Below are 20730 nucleotides of genomic sequence, written 5' to 3'. Positions count from 1 at the left end.
AAAAAACGAGGAAAGCTCAGAACTGTAGTGCAAAACATTGAAGACGATCTTTATTGTTCACAGTTAAACACAAGCCACTGCTTTACGAACTTCCTTTTTTGCCATTTTGTCCCAGATTCTCCAGCTCCGGTGAGAGTCCTGATTTCTTCCTTCAGTTTGTGCTGATTGTACCTTCTGTCTTGGTTTCTTCTGTCTTGGTTTGCTGTAGATACTACCGTTGGCATTTAAAGTGGATTGTTGAACATGCTTTAGATAGCGAGGCAGAAGGAAAAAAACAGCAGGTGTTCCTGGTGGACAACAGGATTTAGATGGACTACCACAGCCAGAGTTTACTTCTAATACTTCCAAAGGAGAACAGGTAACTCCATGTTTATCAGACCTGCAGAAAGGAAAACCCATCGGACAGGATGCGTCTGTTTTCCAGCGGAGTGAACAAGCTGAGAAACAACACTTGTTTAGAGATGACTGAGGTCAGCCAGAATGCAAATATATTGCTTGGCACTTTCAAAAAAATTGTATTGAACTGAATGTTGTGATTTTGTTTATAACCTGGGCTTGTGCAACCTGTCAGGTCTGATTCAATTTTAGTTCATGTACCCCAAAATTAAAAAGGAAAAAAAAAAAGAAAAAGGGGGGGGGGGGCGAGAAAATGTAGCATTTATAAAAATTCATAAAAATGTTACCAGTTTCCAAATCTCATTCACTCACTTTACTTTTTTGTGGAAATAATCATTTTTGTGTGACTGCAGCACCTACACTTAAACATTTGGATACAAAACCAATTTTCCTTTTAACAAAAATGTAAAGCTTTGTCGGAAAGGTTCTGCTTAAACACAAGAACAATAAAGTGTGGGTTCAAAATGTCACTAGAACAAACCAAAAACTCAAGCGAACTTATATTCGAACTTTGATTAGAAGTGATAACTGATGAAAAATAAACAGTGTTTTCGTTTTTTAGAATTGCCACCATTTAAATAGAAAAAAAGAAAATGTTTCAAACAAAAAGAAGAAAAAGTGAGTAAGCTGTCAGTTCACCCAAAATTCAGGTTTTCTGACTTGTGCCTTCAGTTACAGTCAAAGAGACAGTTTCTGCCTTCTCAGCTAATGCAATAGTGATGAGTGGAATTTTGCTCACAGCTTTTAAACATGATCTCTAAATATTTCAACAACAAACCGTCTGTGTTACTGTGGATAGCCACACCACCTCAATAGAAAGTAGCTCCAATTTAGGTGAACTGACTTTCTAAAAAGTAAATAGTCAAGGTGTCCTGTGTAGGGAGCTTCATGATTCTTTATCACTTTTATCAACTTCCTGTCAGTGAATCTTTCAGCACCTTTGTTTTGTCAAGCGTAGCGTGCTCACTGGTAACATGCTGACATTGCTTGTATCACATTATCAAAATTCTTCAGGGAAATAAAGCATAATGAAAAAAAAACAAAAACCAAAAACAATCATAAGTAGAAGAACTTGGGGTGAAAATCCTGTTGTCCACCCAGAGTGACACTTAGGGAATGGGACAAATAACACTGAATTCCAAAGAGTTGCTGACATGTTCCTCTTGTCGATTTTGTAGCTCTTCTCCGTCATTAAATTTCAGTCTCCCTTCATCTGCTCTTCATCCCGGCTCAGTCCTATGTCCCTAACTGTGCTCATGATGGGTTTCGTTATAGTCCATGATCTTAAGCTGCTGCTGCCGGGGGCGACTTGACCCTACCTGAACCCTCCCACCACCAGGCCCGGCCCCTGCCTTTCTGCAGAGACTTTCCTGCCTGGATGCCCTCTGCTGCTTCGGCTCAGAGACGGGCTCCTTGGTGGGCACAGTGAGAGGAGTAACAGGGGGAGGGGGAGGGATGGGCGAAGGTGCGGGGCTGACTGGGGCAATATAACTTGGGCTTATCGACTCCACGCACAGCTCAGTCTTCAGGCCGTGGGCGAGGCCAGCGAGGCGAGGAGGTGGCTGGTCCTCGTCACACTGGCTCTCACTCTTGTTGCGGAACAGCTCACGTGCCCTCATGCCCAGGAAGCTCTTGGCACTGGGGTAGGAGCCCACGGTGAGTGGTGTGTCTGAGGCGGCCAGGGGAGTAAGCGGGCTGGCATGGGGGCAGGACAGGGAGGGCTCCACAAGCAGGGGTGGGGCAAGTTCCTGACTGCCGTTGATGGAGTTTGCCGTCGACTTGGAAGAGTTGCTCGCCTTTGGTTGCCCTGGCGATAAAGTGCTGCCATTGCCATGAGGGGAGTCATGTGGTGGTCTGCTGTCTGTGTCCTCGTTGGTGTGAATGTTACTTGGTCCATCTGGCACGATGCCACTGTGAGGGGGGGGGGGGAGAAAAAAAATAATTTCAGAGTGGACCAAATAGCTGAAGTTCTTTTTTTTTGTTAAAAAAAAAAAAAAAAAAAAAAAAAAAAGAAACAGTGAAACATACATTTTCCTTTTTTTTTTTTTCCTCCTCCAGGTTATTTATGAAGAAATTAGACAACTGACATTTTTTTCCCTTACAACTAAAGATTTGCATTGTTAAAAAGCCTATGAACCATCTATGATCTGCACAATAATAGAAGTTATCTATGAAATACTTTGCTATCCATCCATTTGTGTCTGAACCAAAGTGTCAGACTCTAGTTTTCAGCTATGTGGTTTTAGCACTAAAAAGAATATTATATAATTTGTAATGTACTAATAATAAGATTCCACCAAACTGAGTGTTGGTGGATTGGCACACACTCTTACGGGTGCTTTATTATATGCCTTTTTTTTTTTTCTTTTTTTTTTTAACTCTGTCACACACTCACACGCTGATGGATGCATTAGAGGCAACTCAGGGCTCAGTGTATTGCCCAAGGATACTTTGACATGCAGGCCGGAGGAGGCAAGGACTGAAACACTGACTTTACTTTTGTATGATAAAAAGTAACATGAAAACTCCACCCTGACCTGGAGTCACAAGGCATGTGTGGGTCATCTCTGCCCTCTGGTGGTGAGCTGGAGGTGGTGCTGGCTGGAGCCTCCATCTCTACTCTGCTGTAGAGCTGCAGGAGTTCGGTCTGCAGCAGCTGAGTGATTCTCCTCTGAGCCTGATACCTGCTGTCTGAGGCCTGCAGCTCAGCCCTTCAAAGAAAAGAGAGAAGACACAGGTTCAATGTAGGAAAAGACAAACATGGAGAGAGAATATGAAACCAAATTGGGGGGAGCCAAATATTTTATTTGTAGGAAAAATGATCTTGCCTACTTGCACAACTAGTTTATGATCCGTACTAAAGTAGCGATCCATCTTCTCACACAAAGATTACGAGAAACGCTAATTTTCAAGATACACAATGCTGCTTTAAGTTATACAGAAAAGAGTTACATTAAATTCTCTTTTTGTTTGAATCCTGGTGCTCACTTTGCTTGACATTTTACGTCCTCGAGGAACTTCTTTTGCTCTGCGATAAGGTGTTCCTTCTTGGAGAGAAGCGTCTCCAGCTCGGCGACTCTCTGCTGCGCCGCCTCGAGTTTCTGACCCTGAACCAGCAGACTCTGCCGTAGAGTCTCCACCTCCTTTCCATAAGACACCTGCAGCATCTGGGCCTCCTGGGTGGTGGGTCACAACACAAGAAAAATGCATGAAAATGTGAACAAAATACAGATTAACATTTGCTGCGAGCCTTACTACAAATCTGTCATATTCTACAAGGTAAGTTATCTGCAAATTAACAATAAGTGGTACATAAGCACAGTCATGTCTTTGTTTCAAAGCATTATGATTAGCTGACTGACTGCCTGTGACTTCATTCACCAGAGTTCATAATGCCATGAAGTTGAAAATGCTTCACTGGGAGAGTTTTGTTTCACACCCAACAAACCCAATTAGTGTCCATTTTCACTTCAGTACGTCATCTCTGCTGTTCCCTGCAAACACACACACGAACCTTCTTCCACAGTACCTTTGTGTTATTGGCGTCTGCGTGCTGTAATTCCTGCATGGACAGCTTATGTGCCTCCCCGAGGAGCAGCAGCTGCTTGTTCAGGAAGCTCATCTGCTGCTGGGTGCTCTCGCTGTTGCTCAGCTGAAGGACAAATGAGACAAACAATGATGATGGAGGGCAAATTAGCAATTATGCTACAAATACCCTGTTCGAAAGAATTTGAGAAAAGCAGTCCTTAATGATCTGACTCTGATAAACGTCCAACGAGGTGCGGCAAAAAGTCATGCGATATTTCAGTATACAAAGAAATCCAAAAGATTTCAACTTTGTTTAAATGTGTCACACTTTACAGCCATTCTGTGAAATGGTCCTAAGAAATTACTTCCCAGGTCGTGATATTAAACCATATGGGCATGGTCTTGAAGAATATCTTGACTGCCTAATAAGTGAGAAATTTAAGGAATAATACAGAATATGGTGAGGCATCTTTTGCCTCTGCCAACTTGTACTTAACCTGAATATCGTGAACAAGGACCATATATACGACCCTATGGATGCTGTCTGATCGGAAATGAATAGACGCCTCCCTGCTCGTCAGGATTTCGGTTCAGTCTGGGTCAGAGGAGGGAAACAGACTTCAGACCAATCCCAGGAGGCAGAAAAAACACTCAGACCCCCTGTGTCGCTGACCCAAAAATAAAGAGGGTGAGACAATATCTCCAAGGCAACAGCCCTGGGACAATCTGCATGTTTTGTTGGAGCTCCCCAAGTCTGACCCAGCTGTCTGCAAGCCTGCTCATGGTACTGCACAGTTCTTCAATTTAGAGGAGAGGCAAGCACATAGAAAAAGAGAGTAAAAACACAACCTGACTGTGTTAGGAAGTTAGTGAAGTCTCACCAGTGGTCATATAGGTCTGTTGGCAAAGACATGTTAATGTCCCTGAAGTTGAAAACTTGCTCTGACAGAGAATGATAGATATGATATTAAGGATATCAGAGCTTGACTTAAAAACAACCAGGTCAGGAACATACCACTGGATTAGAACTTCCTATAGCAAAAGGTATAGGAAGTCTTAATATGAAAGGCAATCAAAGACTCTGGGGGGTGCATCTGCAGCAGCTTTAAGTGCAGCTGCTACTTGTAGATTCCTCACCACAGGCTTGAAGCTGGCTTAGAAAGTTAACCACTTCTCTCTCTGACTCAACTTTCATTTCAACCTGTGGTGACTTCTACCGCTCAGATGCCAGACAGCAATTTTTGAGTCAAGGAATCAGTTTTCAATCTGGTAAGGTGCACAATGAGAAGCATTATTGTTGTCTTCCACCTTCTCATGTTGGTGCACTGAGAATTTGTCTCCCAAGGTTAACCTGCGAGTCCTACTGCCTAAAGACAAGCATCCAGTTTTTAACTACCTGAACCTTTGTACAGAAGCACAACCCTGAACTGAAACCAAGTTTAAATTCGGCAAGTCTTACAGAAGGAGTAACAGTGTGCTGTAATCACACCACGTACAGCATAGAGACACGTTCCTTTTTTCTATAACAAGTGGCAAAGCCACCCATCAACCACCAGGTGGAGGTTATTGCACTAGTAATGTAGCTACAAAGGTAGAATGTCAAACTACCAAAACAGACCAACAAAAGCCGAAGATCTGACTGTGGTTTGAAATGATCTCACACTCTGTACTTCTTTACCTTGACAGTCATCTGATTCAGGAGGTGACCAGTGTGACAAACTTTGTTGTTGGCCCTTTGAAGCTCGGCTTCCAGTTCATCCATCTTCTTCTGATACTCCTGCAGCTTGCTCTGAACATGCAGGACAGATTTAGATGAATACCAAACTCTAATGTATACCGTATGGAAATGTTAGCACATAATAATATAAGAGTGAACGTGCATGTGTACCTGGAGCTCCTGGTTCTTGGTGTAGTAGTCGTCTCGGCCCTGCTGCAGCTGTCTGATCTGACTGTGCAGCCTGGTCACCACCGTCTCCCGGTCCTCCCACAGCTGCCTGTATCGCTGCTGCTCCACTTGCAAGCTCTCCCTTAGAGATAGGATGTCCACACTCTGCAGGTTCAGCTGGTCCTTCTACACACACACACACATATACGATAAGCACAGAATTTTCTAAACCAGAAACTCAGACTGAACTGTTTTTGAATGATTTACAAAAATACTGGCACACGTCTCAATACAACCTCCTAGTAGACACACCTATGGTAACATATGTCGCCTGGTTCTCAAGTTAATGCATTCAGAAGAAACTTTACTCTGACCCCAACATCAAGGTCACGGAGCTTTGAACTCCAAGATTGCTATCAGATGCACCTGTGGTATCAATTTGAAGTTCCTACATTGCCTCGTTTTCAAGTTACCAAATTAACAAACTCTGGTGTCCATGCTGCCCGGCTGCTTGCCCAGTGGAGTGGGCAGAGGGGTAAAAAGTTATTCTTTTGGTTGATTGCGACATGGATGTGACACTACTTTGTTTACATTTGATTACTGGAGGCAAAACAGCCTTTGTGACTTCTTTGTAACTGTTATTTGCTGGAAACTAATCTGTCTGCAAACAAAACTTCCGTTACATTTTCATTGGTATGTATGCAGATGACCCTCAGCTGATTAGACAGCTGGTATTATGAAATGCCCGAATGCCTCAGTGATTACTGAATGTCGCTGAAGAATTTAGATGAGCTTTGTCCCTTTCTTATCGTTCCAAATGAAAATAAGCTGTTGAATCAGTGCACATCTAGTGTATAAAATAGCTACATCGCCTTTTGTACATTTTCAACACTGTGTTAATGATGATGATAATGAGCACTTGCAAACTTGCCATGGCGTTGTTCTGCTCCTCCAGTGCGGTGGCATTGATGATGCGTCGGAGGAGGCGTCGGTTGCGGACGGCGTGTTGCTCCCTCTTGTAGCGCTCGTACAGCAGCTGGTTGTGCAGCAGGAGCAGCTGGCTGCGCAGCGTGTGAAGCTCATCCAGCGGAGCTGAGCCTGAGGAAGCCCAGGTAATAATAATGTAATTAACACACACACACGACTAATTAATGGAGTTAATTATTATTAGAGTGTGAAACACAAGATGAGCACAGGTAATGCAATGAGAATTTACCAGAAGAAAATTGTATCTATAAATAGTCAGTTTTAATTTCAACGAGGCTGAGTTTAGGTACAAAATTATATTCTGTAATCGATTGCTTTTCCTAACTTTGCTGATCACTCACACACAGTGGTATATTAAACAGCACTTAAAATAGCAAACACCTTTTAGAAATGATTTCAGGTGTGCCGTTTAGTAAGGAAATGTGAATTTTTCTTTCTTATTTTCAAATCAAGATTGGCATTTGTTTACATCATGATAACAGAACAAACATTTGATCACTAAAGGCTGAAGCAAAAGTAACTAGTACTATGGTCTGGTTGGCAGTTTGATGAATTAGCTGATGTCATTACCAGTTATTTACATCATAAATATGATATACATTACAAATATTTAAAATTATGTCAAATAATAATAAAAATCTAGGAAATGCCCAGTCTAATTTTGAATACACGGTTTTGCTTATCAAAAAATGATAGACTAATTTAGTGAGTACGTGCTGGAAAGTTTGATCCAGGACCTTTACAGTCATCCGAGGGCTCCATGCCCATCAGCCACAAGTCAAGAGTGGAGTTTTGTTTTAGATGCAATTGAAAAGACATGACTCCTATCAGTCAGCCAGGGGAGATTATCAAATTCCAGAGTTGTAATTATAGGTTGGCAGAGTTTTATTTGTTTTTCCTTTTTATGAACTGCAGCTGGAGAAAATTAGATTTGTGCGCTTAAGCATAAACAAAGGCAGAGAAGACATCTTAACTTGAAATTCTGCACGTAACAGGTTCTGCATGACCGAGAGAACTTTTATTTTGATAGTTTTTAATCATATTTTCTGTCCACCTTGGTATCATTTCAAAATACTGCAAATGTCTTAGGACCTTGCGGCCAACCTTAGTCATGCGTATTATTTATATACTGCTCCATCTGCAATGTTAATAATGGCTACTTTCATCTGTGTACAATGCTGTTCTGAGTGATGTGAAGGATTTACCTCCAAAGTGTGTCCAGTCAGCTGACTTACTTGGCAAAGGTAATCTGTTAAAGAAGAGAATTTGGGGGTGGGGGGGGGACACGACAAAAAACAGGTGAGGTCAGTAACATGAGCAGTTTTTGTCATATTGTACTCTTAATCTGCCCTTTTTGTACTCTTAAAAAAAAACAAAAAACAACCCATGTAGTCACTGGTAAAAGCAAACGTTAGCACAGGTTAATGGCCTTTGCACACCGGATGCAAATAAACCGATCTGACCAATCAGACTACTGTATTTGACAGCAAGTGTGCTTTAGCTCAAAAAGTGCACTTGTACTGAATATACAATAATACAGAAATGACTCATTTTTTGTGATGAAAGTCAGTGTCAGAGGAAGCATCTGGATGCACCTCCTATCTTTCTAGCAGAACATTCAGTGTTTTTGCAAACCAGATCACACCGGACTCTAAGAGCCTACTCTGTGGGCTCAGTCTTGGGACTTATTTTCTTTCACAAATGCTGAAGTGACAAGACACAACAGCTGGCTTGGCTTTGTCCAACAGTATCAAAATCTACCTAGCAGAGTCTAGAATTCACTAAATGTCAAGATATATCAAGACTGTTTATAGGAGGTTAAAAAAAACATGTAATGGGTGTTATATTCTTTGCCACGGGCAGTAACTTCCTTGAGTCTTGTTGTCACTGTGAGTTTATTAGGGCACCTGTCATGGCCTTTTTTTAGCTTCCTGTTTCCCAGTGCTTAATGTCTTTTGGCAACACTTGCTGAAGAAAGCAATTTGGCCAAAATTAACCCATAAAAATATTTCACAATAAAACAAAATTTATAGAAGAATATTTTGCTTATCATATTTTTTACTTGTCGATACAAAAAATTGGAAATATTGAGATTATGCTCCTACAATTTTCCCATACGTTGCCCATATTTCCTCCCCTTACAGGTGACCACATCGCAGTAAAAATGGCATGCTTGTAACTTGTCTTATTTCTCTCTCTGCCTTAATGTTGACATGTGTGTGTGCAAACTTCATTCTCTCCATCGGCCTGTATTAACACAGATAAAATCTAAATATGGCAGTAGCAAGCAACTAAAATTGAATGCAGTCTAAATGATCTGTGCTCATTCCTGGCTTTGCTGACACCGTTTGTGCTGTTGTATTATTGGCACTGTGGACAAGCCAGCTGCGTGTGCGTGTGTGCGTGCGTGCGTGTGTGTGTGTGTGTGTGTGTGTGTGTGTGTGTGTGTGTGTGTGTGTGTGTGTGTGTGAGAGAGAGAGAGAGAGAGAGAGAGAGAAGGGGGAGGTGGATTTCGAACAATGTCATGCTTGTTCTAAACTGGGTGTTTTCCTTTGGAACTGCGGTAATAGACTGGAAACAACCCAGAAACGCTCTGAACATTGAAAAGCACATCAAAACAGACTCATGAGGTTCTTCAGTGTGATCAAGATGAGTGGCTGACTCACAACAAAGAAGTTAAAGAATGAATACCTAAACCACCGCAACATACGTACGTGTACTTCAGTATTTTCATACTGAAAGTTGATATTTAATAACTTTAATTTTCTTTGAAACTGTACCCATATAGCAGAATTTGTATCACACTCACTAAAGCTAATCAGGAAAGGCACAGAGCTTTTCTGTGCAACTAAAACTAGAACTGAAAATACAGTTTCGGTGCATCTAACCTCATGGCATGCGTTTCATGTCATCCTAGTTGTCGGTGGGATTGTTATGTACTTACAACAATGTTGAAAAAAAGGTTTCTGCATGCTTTTCAAAAGTTAATTTAAGATGTTTGACAGCAGAACAGTAATAACTTGAGCAATGCACACTGATTATCTATTAAAATTAAATGTCTTCACACGTTCTGATTTAGGAATCATCAACCTGAAAATGCCACAAATGTTGTGGTTTGTGCAAAGGACCCACAAACCCTCTTCTAAATACTTAATAATGTTGTGGGTGTTTCATTACGCCCAACATAACCAGCTTGCGGTCCACGTGGCACTGATGATTAGGTAACAGTGGAAATGAAAGACTCCATTGGCACTTTATTTTTCTAAACAATTTGAACCTTATATTGGACTCAAAAAATAACATTTAGGCAGTTAAGTTTAATTTTTTTCCAGAACATTTAGAAATCACCTCAAATATGAACAATTGGAACCTCGTGTCCTTGCTACTTGCATTTCCCATTCGTCACCTTCTAATTCTCATTTCACCTCTTCTAAACAGCCTGTAATAGAAAACAATGCCGACTACATGTAGTAATGCATGTCTGATATGGTCAAAGTATTAGGACATTTAAAATTTATGATCTCTCACAAGTACTTAAGACTTTTAAAATATTTTATGGCTTGAAAATCAATTTAAATACTGGAAAGAGCTGAGCAGATCCTGTAGGAGTTGGAGATAAGAAATACTCAAATACAGGGACTTAGACTTTTTACCCAGGGCTAATCTGATAGATTACTGGCTGCTCGGTTTGTAATAGCATTGTGAGGAAACTAGATGCAGTTGCTGCCTTTACACATGACATTTTTAGAAGAAATATTTTTGGCAAATCAAACCATTTCTGCTCTGGCCATAGCACATCAGATGTATCTGAGGCTGGGTCATGACCAATTCTAGTCTTTTCATGCACAACTGAACATTTTAAACTATTAAAATACACTGTTGCTAATGTTTCCAAATAAGCTACAATCTATAGAATCTGTAGTGTGCGCAGAAGCTGTAGCAGCTGTGTCTACACAGGATGTGTGCAGGCACAGGATGGAGTGCAGGTCACCTGTGTTTTAGACCACAATCACTGTAGTTATGAGTGTTAAAATGATGTAGACTTAAAAGTCTCTCACCTCTTGAGAACTTTGTCGTGGGCGTCACTTCCCTGCTGAACAAGGCGATCCAGCACCTCCAGTGGTGAAGCAGACACTACCCCTTCCTCCTCTCCATCCTCCAACCCCTCTTCCCGCTGTAAAAATCTCTCCATGGTGGCCTTGTGCACCACCTCTGACGTCTTCTGATGCACAAAGAGTGAAGCTGCCCTCGGCAAGGCCAGATCAAAAAATGACTCATAGGGAACCGGGGCTGGCGTCTTGCTGCACGGACTCGGGGAGAACATCCCAAACTTAGTCACTTCATCATCCGGGACAGAGGGGCTTTGGTGCAGGTGGTGCTCAATAGGAGTAAAACATGTGTGAAAGGAGCATGACTGCTCCAGGCCAACAGCTGAATTCCTTCCTCCTCCTGCTCCTCCTCCTCTTTCACTGCCAACAGTGCTGCTACACACAGTGTTCTCCGCTTTATCTGGTGTTGATACAGCATGATGGGTGTCCAGGACGGGGCCTCCAGGCTGGGTGCTGGAGCGGGTCTTGTCTCGTGTCTGACAACCAGTCAGCGTTTCAGTGGTGTGATAGAAAGGGGAGTCAAAGCCCCTGACACCCGACAGCTCCAGCTTTTCTTCAGTGAGCTTCCATAGCTCCTCTGTGATGGCAGCTGCAGTAGAAACAACATTGTTATGGAGTTAAGGAGACAATGACATTCAGAATATACATGCAGGTTTAAATATTTCTGCAATCACAAAACGAGTGCCCAATTTTTTTTGTATTTTTTTGTATTATTTTTTTTTTTTTAAGAAGGAATGAATGTTTACATCTAAGCACCTAGCTTTAGAAACAGAGCTTGTGCCATTTGGCAGATGCTTCTGTTAAAAGTGGTGTTCGCAGCACTGCAAGTGCATTTATTTTTAGTACAAGTGGCTCAAGTGGGATTTAAACCAGTAACTATGCAGAGAAAGCTCAACATACAGGGGAACAAACAGAGATGTGTTGGCATCCTGGATGTTTAGTTCATGAGCTGAGAATTGTCCAACTTAACTAGGGGAATCCGTTTACATAATCAGAATGTTGATTTAATTAAAAACAGACCATCCTACTGACTCACTGTTCTCATATATGTGTTATCCAATTTTATTAAGGTGTCTGTTCTGAAAAATCAAAATTACTTTGCTTTAAAGCATGCAACTAGTTTAAGGGAAAATCTATTGGGCTAGGAAGTACAGTTTCCTTAACTTTCATTTCATTTCTTTTTGAGAGGCAGTGTAGGCCATCTCTAGTCGTATGACAACTGGGATAGGCTCTAGTCAAACATGGTTGTGGTAGTGTGATAGCCTGGGGCTGCTTTGCTGCTTCAGGACTTAGACACTGTAATTAATGGAACCATGAATTCTGCTCTCTACCAGAAAATCGTGAGCGAGAATGTTGGCCATCAGTTTGCGCCCTGAAGCTCAAGCTGGGCTGTGAAGCAGGATGATGATGATGATCCAAAACACACCAGCAAGCCTACCTCTGAATGGCTTTAAAAAAAAGGCAGCAAAACAAAGGTTTTGGAGAGGCCTAGTCAAAATCTGGACTTGAATCTGATTAAGGTCATGCCAAAGCATCTCAAACAGGCCTTAAAATAAAGGTGGGCCTCTCCAGAGATGTGAAAGTTACTACAAATGCTCGACTGCAATTCTTACTGCCAGGGTGGCAAAACCACTTATTACGTTAAGCAATTTTAAAACTGAATTTTACATTTACTTTTTTTATCTTTGTCTAATATAAAAATTTGATGATTTGAAACATTTAAGGGGGACAAATATGAAAAAAACCCCAAACAAACCAAGAGCTCTGCAGGTGTAATATTAAAGAGAAAAGGAGAAAACTGCTACACTAAGAGCCTCTCAGGATTATCAATAGGAAAGATTGATAATGGCAGGCATATCCAACAATAGCTTTGATGGCTCCGGTGTTTGCCAGTAGCAACCACTAAACAGAAAAGCCATATGACATTGAGAATTTTCAAATGTAGGTCTTGTGCCAGAATCACCAGTTCATACAGCTCTATTGTCAGAAAGCTAATGAATATGTGCCTGTGAATGCTGCTCAGATCCAATGTTTGAATAAAAAATGGCTAGCATGAATTTATTCAACATCCTGCTAGCATTTTGTGTGCATTTATAATTCAATAAGAGGAATGAGAGTAGCAGGTAGACTGCCTTTAACGCCATGTGAATGACTTGGGAAACTATAGACTTCTTTTTTGTTAACCTCAAAATAAATATTTTTTTAAGAGTACAGCAACATTTTCTTGGGTTGACTTCAGTCCTTGTGGCTTGAATCTGCTGACAATGTACATAAATGTGTTTCTGCAAGAAAGAAACTCACCCTCTTCCTTCTCTTTTTCTTTCTCTGTTCTCAGCTGCAGCTCCAACTCCTGTTTCTTCATGAAAACTGAAAGCTCTGTCAGAGTCATGGAGATGTTCTCTGCAGCCCCTGCATCTGATGGCAAAAAACATGCCACATGTTTGCATATGGTATCAAAAATGAAAGGAAAAAAGAAATAATTTCTCAACTTTCGGGTAAAAGTAACTATTAAACCTCTATAAACAGTAAAGCAGAAATCACACACGTTTTAGGTAATTTCAAGTAGAAGTGTGCACTTCACTGAGATTACAAATGTTTATGCTGTTGTAAAATATTCAGCATTTTAAAATTAGGCAGAACGGAGTCTTGCCCACAGGAGTGGACCATTAGATCAAATTACAGCTGTGAGTTAACCGCTTCATCTGGAGCTCCATCTGAAATGTATTTCAGTCAGACTGGTTTTCTATTGGATCATTCTGGATATAATCCAAAAAGTGATGGCCTGTGAAGACTACTGTAAAATGAATGATAATAAATCATATCAATGACACCGATCACGTCTAACCTTTGCTTGTGGCCAGTTCTGAACTCTTCTCAAGCTCTTTTACTGGGTCTTGTCTCACCAGTGTGGGCTTTGTGCCTTCCCCATGTCTCCGATCCTGAAAAGCGACACACAGTTAACAGTCTCATTAGAGACAGTTTTCAGGATACATCAGTGGTTTGTTCCAGCTCTTCTTTCCCAGTGTAATTCTTAATAAATCTTAAATAAAGTTATAATTTTTCCCTCATTAAACATAATTACTCAAATCATATTGCCTCTTGCTGTTTTCATGTAAGGCACGTTGAATTGTTCACCATATTAGTCATATATTTTTCAGATTCTTAAGTGATTAAAAAAATAAAAACAGCATAGTGTATTGAATAATCACAGTCTGCCCACTGTCAATGACCTTTTGTAATTCTAGCATGCAAAGTGATTGGCAGCATTTCTAAAATCTGCATCTTATGGACATTTTCAGGATAGAGTTGAGAGAGCATACTTTTCTTGGTGGACTGGACTGTACTGTGTTGGCTGGTAAGGAGATTACAGGAAAGTCATCTGATAAGGTGGGAGGTGGAGAAGAAGTGGCTGGAGTGCTGGAGGCAGGCGTTCCTTTTCCTCCTGCTCGAATCAAAAACAATCAGCAGTCACCAGAAAAGACACGACAGGACGTCACGTCAGAAAACGCTACGGTACGTACAGCATGATGTAGCCTGTACCTGATGTGCAGTGGAAGCGGGTGGGAAGATGTGAGGCACTGTGGGAGAGCTCCAAGTTGGGCGACATGCCCCTTGAGGAAGGGGGTGTAGTCATGCCACACAATGAGGAGGGGCTCCACAGAGGGTCTTTCCCACCACAGGAGGAATTTAATTCACAGGAGTTCTGCAAAGAAGAGAGTCATTATTACTGTAATATAATAAAATTTGGGAAACACATTGGTCTATAGATGATATACTGTTATAGCTTAGTAAACAAAATTATTAGATCATTCTCTGTCATATATGGTGATTTGGCGCCCTCTTGTTATAAGCTATAAAGTGGGAAATAAAACTTCCTGATGCGTTTCATCGCCCACACAGAGAGCGACACAGACCACCTGTGTATCACAATCAGCTTTATGAAAGACTGGCAGTGCTACATTAATTGAGGGCAATATAAAATTGCACTTCTGGAGGAAGCTTGACTATCCTCAGTTTGCAGGAGCATTTCATGCCCACTTGCCTGGATACCTGAGTGGACCTTCTCAAAAATTACAGGTTATTTATTATTCTAGAATTTAAAATCCATCTTAATTGGCTGAGGTTTCTTATTCTGTTAATGCACTGAAAGAATTAATTTACTGTCAGATGGTAGCTTGAATGAACTAGAAAACATTGAATAGTGGCTGAATAGTGGAACAGGTGGATGTGGGTGAAGCAAGCCAAGTATAAAATGGCGGCTCTCACGTGTTTTCCAGATTATCCATCCGTCACAGTCGTGGGAGAGAAAAATTCTCAGACAGACCCCAGGGGGCAGAAAAACACCCAGACCCCTCCTTCATGCAGCTGGTCCGATAATAAAAAGGGAGACAGCATCTCCAAGGCAACAAACCCTTTGCAGTCCTTACGGAGTGGTGGCAGGATAAGCATAGGGGCATGAACTTGACTCTGCCCACCAGCTGATTTTAGGGACTCAAAAACACTTTTTCTTTGCATTTTTCAAAAATATGGAGGACAGCTATTGTTCTTTTTGAACTCATTCGTAGGGCTTTCTGGACAAACAATCGCCTAACTCTGTCTGACAGGTGCTATATGGGGTGTAAACATGACCCTGTGTACAACAGCCAGCATCAAGCAGAAGCTTAACAACAACGTGCTCTGGCACTACCCTCTGATCATCAATTACTGACAAACCCTGTGTCCTAAACCAACAATTATGACAGATTTTGATCGAATTATGGATGATCTTACCTGCCGTCTGGAGGTCTGTGGGCTGCGGTACGAGGATTGTGTCCCTGAGAAGGGGGGCAAGGACAGGGGTGGGGGTAGAGGCTGTCGTGGAGTTGAAAATGGGGTTGAAGAAGTGCTTCCTGTTGTCAAGAAGACAAATGGTATGAACAAGCCACTAATGGATCCAGCCAGCAACTCTCAGTCTGCTCTTAGGACACCACTGTTCCAGTGTTCTTTAAAAACTGCTCCAAGTAATGCTTCAAAGTAATACTTCAAATAATAAAATCACTACTATGTTCTAACCTGAGCTATGGTTCTTGATGCAGATGCAAAAATGCAACATGCAATGTCTATTATTATTCTTACTCATATCAGTATTGTTTCATATGCACAACTGACCATAGCTGCTGTGGAGGTCTGGGTAGGGGCTGGAAGTGCAGTCCTGTGGTCGCAGGTGGATTTGGGGGTAAAAGTTCTCAGGCATGGTGGCATAGCCCTCCTCGCAGGAAGCCTCCTTGGGGTCTAGAGACACTTTGGCACATTCAATGACGATATCATGGATTTCATACTTTTTCCACCTATAGAAAAGCAGAGCACTGTTAGGCAAAGTCCTGCTGCAAATACAGAAAAATAAAGAAATAAAATTTGTCTTACCTGGTGGGGTCAAGCTCATGATCCTTGGTTCCCGTCACCAATTCTGGATGAATACGAACGTGTTCAAGCATCGGCTGAAAGTTGGACACAAATTTAACATCCATCATCACTTTGCTACCAACTCTGATGAAGAGCAACAAATCACTGCATCTGAAGTAATATGCTTACCTTGACTACTTCCTCAAAGGTTTCCATGTTCTCCTTCATGCTGTAATGGGAGCGCAGGTAGGACACAAAATTGCAAGGGTACATGCCATAGAGACGGTGGAAGAGGGAATAGACGCTGGCGTGTAGGTGGATTAGGTAAACCTCTGAAACATGGCCTTAAAGTGGGGAAAAAGGGTTGGAGAGACAAAAACCTAAGCTTGCTCAGCGCCTTTAAACACCCCTTTACCTCCTACACAACTGGATCAAGACCCTTAAAAATGAACTAGAAAACATGCACAAAGCCGACAACATATTTTTGAGACATGACAGGAAGTTCCTACCTGGATTTTTCAGGTTCCACGATGCCAAACGGCCAAAGATGTCAAAATACTCCCACAGGTGTTGTTTCCCAGCTTGAGGGATCATGGGCAGCAGAGTGATCAGCACCAGCACTCCAGTGATAAGCACAACTACATCTGTATCCGTCTGCCATGATATCGAGGTGAAAGTATTTAGGTTTAGGGCACACAAAAGACATTACATAGGACAATCAAAAATCTTAGGCTTAGCATATTAGCATACCATTTGTTGACAAGCTCTAGTAGAGCTAAGGCGGATTTTGTGAGGTTTGGGGATGGGGATGTTGTAGCTATTAAAAGTAATACAAGCCAAAGTACAATACACACTGAATTCTTAGCCTATACTCTGTAAGTGATGTTGTATTTAATGATGTTGTGCCTCATGATTTTTAATGCAGACATTTAAATACTTGCTATTAACAGCTCAAAGATGTGTGTATATGAACAAAATCCAGGTAAGTAACTGCTTTGAAAGCAGAAAACTAAACAATGTACTGCTTTGTGTGCTCACTAGAATTAAATCCATTCTAAAAGCAGCTTGGATGAAAAACTTCGGATCCGCATCCATCCACACACGACTCTGTGCCTTTACAAGATTTCTTTGTTCATCGAGTCGTATCTGGGTCGTTACCTTTAGGCATTTGAGCAGTGAGAGTAGCAGAGGGTATCGAGCAATCTTGTGGATCCAGGACGGCTGCTTGCGGACTACATGGCCGAGCAGAGTGAGGGTGGGCAGCCGGCAGGCCTGTTTGGTCATACAGTCATTCATCTTATCTAGAAGGTGCTGTGACAGAAGGACATTAGGGTCAGGGTAGCAAACACAATCAGTATTCAGCACAGGCAGTTATTCTCCTTTTTAAAGCATGTTGAAACTAATCTGTGACAATATAAGGTGCAACTTTATACAGGACCATAATGACCAATCAATACATAGAGTCTAATGTTTCTATAAGTAGTGCTTTTCTTTTTTTTTCTTACCCTAAAAAGTACCACGTCACAAGCAAGCTACAACAAACAAACTCCACCTCACCTTATCATGTGGTTCTCTGACAGATGACAGGATATGCACAGCCTGGGCGGAGTTGGTTTCTAAATAGTAGTCCACCAGCGTGTTTAGCAGCATGGACCCACGTTCTTCAAGGAAAACAGGAAGGAGATTTTGAATAAATATGCAGTGAGGTAAGTTAAACCAGATGATAAAGCAAGCATTATTAAAAGAATGAGATGCAATCTGCACAGAATGGCCAATTTATCAATGTTCAGTGGTTTCCCCACACACAGATTTTACTTTTATGGGCCACTGATACCAAAGTACATTTTGTGATGTATTATTTTATCCATCTGAAAAGATGATGCAATTGCTCAAGTAGCAGTATCACTGCTAACCAGCTAGCTTCCTGTCTCCTACTTCCTTACAGTCAGGTTGACTAGGTTATCTTTGTCATGGTCATATAGCCTTCAGCTGCCTCACAAACTCAACCTCCACGTTCCTGGACTACAGTTAGCAATGGTAGTCCATATTCTAGTCTAATGGCCAATTTCTGCTTAAGCTGGAAATCTATGTTGCAAATTACACATTGAGTCGACATAGCCTGCTACGACTGCAACTGGTGTTAAAGGTTACATCGCAGGGTTAAGAGGGGTTTCCGGTTATGACGTAAGTTAACCAAGGCTGCAGAGCAGAACAAGGACTACCATTGCTAGGTGCAACTTAAGAGAGTGGATCAGAGTTTGTGAACAGAACGAGAAACCCACTGAAGAAACACAAGTATGCATATAATTTTTATTTTATTCATTCTGTTAAGTTGTGGTGACATCACAGAGAGAGAGAGTGAGAAAGAAAGCTGTGCCCAGAATAAACTTTGCTGACACATAACAAGCCAAGTGCCTACCAGTGCTGAGCTGCTCATTGATAAGGCCTCTGATCTCTTCTAGCTGGTGGAGGTCAGAGGTCTCCAAGAGTGGGAGGAGGTCCCCCACATTTGGCTGCTCCCTGGCCATGGTGGTGGCAGTGCTGGACGTGGAGGCAGCGTCTCTGTCACGGCGTCCGTCCCCACTTGCCTGGAGGACTCCCGGGGCCCACCCACCAATACAGTCTCCAGGCACCTCTACAATGCACCAAGATCAAATCAAAAACATTTCCAAGAATTTGTTTAAGCTCTGATCCAGGATTACTGCTTGTGTGACAATATCAACTGTGTAATGGGAAGCAGGGTTTGCAGTAAAGAGAATTCTCTTAAATGGGGAGAAAAAAAAAAGTTCACTCTGAATGAGTGGACTTCTCTTTTGTGATACCCACTCAGAGACAAGAGCTCTGATTTGACTAACATAATGGCCTTGTCATGGTATCCTATCAGGGAGGGAGGTGTGAATGACAGACAATGCAGCCATATTTCCATGTAATTTCAAGATGTAAGCAATGAATACAATGTCTTTGCTGTAAAGACACACAGTGGTCCTTAAGTCTCTCAATCATCCCACAGATGAGGCCAAATTAGGCCTTTTAGAGGGCCACATAAAGCAAAATCAATTATTTTTCTGTTATTTCTGATCATTTGTGAAACACAATTGTGTTAGTGTTGAGTTTATGAAGCCAAATTAACATGTTATCAAAAAGTGCAACACCAGAAGGCATAGAGGAATCCCCTATTAGAGCTAGTCAGTCTAAAATTCCTCTAAGCAGGAAAAACCCTGACTTCACGATGTCTGCTTAGTATCCAATAAACTGGTGAGGATGGTGGAACTGTCACCAGCCTTATATTTCCTTCTGAAGTTCTAACTGGCTGCTATTGTGTCAATGTTTTCACACAATAGCAGCCAGTTAGAAAGAAGATGGCTTAAAGGGAGGGTGTCCCCAAAGGGAAAGAATATAAAACCGTGGTTACGGTTGACGCGGTGCTCAGAGCTTGTGCAAACTGTGACGTCAACATCAACCAGTAACCATTTATACTCAAGCCTGAGGCATGCTGGACTCCTTACAGTCTTCTCCTAAACAACTAAAGAATCACCACATCAGTGCTCACAAAAGAAAAAAGAAGAAACAGAGAAATTGTTGAGGTTTTCTACAGAATGCCCATGTGTTCCAACCTGGAAACTCAGGCCATGCCAGAGTTCACCCCCAGGTTTAACACCACTTTTGAGGAGCCACCATTTGTAAGGGTCAAAGGCAAGAATACACTGCCAGTTCATGAGGATGAAGTAGTGGTAGCACCAAAGCCAGTATAAGATAAATAAGGACCACTCTGGGCTATGCATCATGGGTCCAAGAATAAAAGCATGGAACTGAAAGTCAGTATAAGAGATCCCTATTGTATAAGATATCTGAAGAGATTAATAAGGTTGAATTAACAGTTTGATAACATTTTGAAAACTTGCATGTACTATAGTTTCAATTACAGCAATAACTTGGTAATCGTTTGAAAACGGCAAAAAATGGCACACAAACAAACCAAACACTTGATGATAAGATGTGGCTGAATGCTCAAAGAAATGACAGAGTTAATGTTATTTTTCAATTATATTATATTAAACAAACCGACTGTTTTCCCCTGCAGACATTTTAACTTTGTCACAGCAGAGAATGCAAAGTTTTTACCATTAATCAAACGTCCAAGGAAGTCGTGACAATTTGACAATGGAGCCAATTCATAATGTTACTTAAACCCATGCTTTTTCCTACAGTGACAAGGCAAAAATGTGGAACAAGCCTATACATTTTGTTTTTTGAAGTAAGAAAATTTAATCTTTTCCTCAGGGAAGCACAAGCTCAGCAGGCTATAACCGATTTTCCATCAAAGTCCTGAACCACACGCAGCTTTATTGACACAAACACACATAAACCACCTCGCTTGTCAAACATACTGCGGGACAAATAAAGAAAAGGTCAGAGAACGGACTTGGAGCGGATTAAGCAGTG

At 41.5% G+C, this 20730-nt stretch overlaps 1 protein-coding gene across 2 annotated transcripts; it reads right to left on the bottom strand.

The window, feature by feature from the left end:
- Nucleotides 1–23: 23 nt before the first annotated feature.
- Nucleotides 24–18839, bottom strand: tsc1b (TSC complex subunit 1b). 2 transcript variants are annotated; one of them, XM_031738979.2, is made up of 21 exons: nt 18707–18839; nt 17845–17948; nt 17446–17598; nt 16797–16941; nt 16477–16631; nt 16309–16382; nt 16054–16232; nt 15676–15794; nt 14446–14608; nt 14226–14347; nt 13751–13844; nt 13207–13320; nt 10855–11494; nt 8002–8045; nt 6741–6907; nt 5813–5995; nt 5603–5713; nt 3926–4048; nt 3385–3572; nt 2934–3107; nt 24–2307 (listed from the first exon to the last, which is right to left on the bottom strand). In XM_031738979.2, exons 1-21 carry the CDS (start codon nt 18813–18815, stop codon nt 1641–1643), a joined length of 3828 nt encoding a protein of 1275 aa, XP_031594839.1. In that variant the 5' UTR covers nt 18816–18839; the 3' UTR covers nt 24–1640. The 2 variants fall into 2 exon arrangements, with proteins under 2 accessions (XP_031594839.1, XP_039470512.1); XM_039614578.1 differs by having other exon boundaries at nt 13207–13314.
- Between the last annotated feature and the right edge of the window lie 1891 nt (nt 18840–20730).

The sequence above is a fragment of the Oreochromis aureus genome, linkage group 7, assembly GCF_013358895.1.
Source record: "Oreochromis aureus strain Israel breed Guangdong linkage group 7, ZZ_aureus, whole genome shotgun sequence".
Taxonomy (NCBI): Eukaryota; Metazoa; Chordata; class Actinopteri; order Cichliformes; family Cichlidae; genus Oreochromis; species Oreochromis aureus.
This window is presented reverse-complemented; position numbering and strand designations above follow the sequence as displayed.

Excerpts from the sequence above, each read along its gene's own strand:
- tsc1b (XM_031738979.2), bottom strand. The coding sequence starts at position 18,815 with ATGGCCAGGGAGCAGCCAAATGTGGGGGACCTCCTCCCACTCTTGGAG. Across the intron at positions 17,949-18,706 it reads CAATGAGCAGCTCAGCACTG|AACGTGGGTCCATGCTGCTA; the intron begins GTAGGCACTTGG and ends TTTTCCTTGAAG. Across the intron at positions 14,609-15,675 it reads CACAGACCTCCAGACGGCAG|AACTCCTGTGAATTAAATTC; the intron begins GTAAGATCATCC and ends TCTTCTTTGCAG.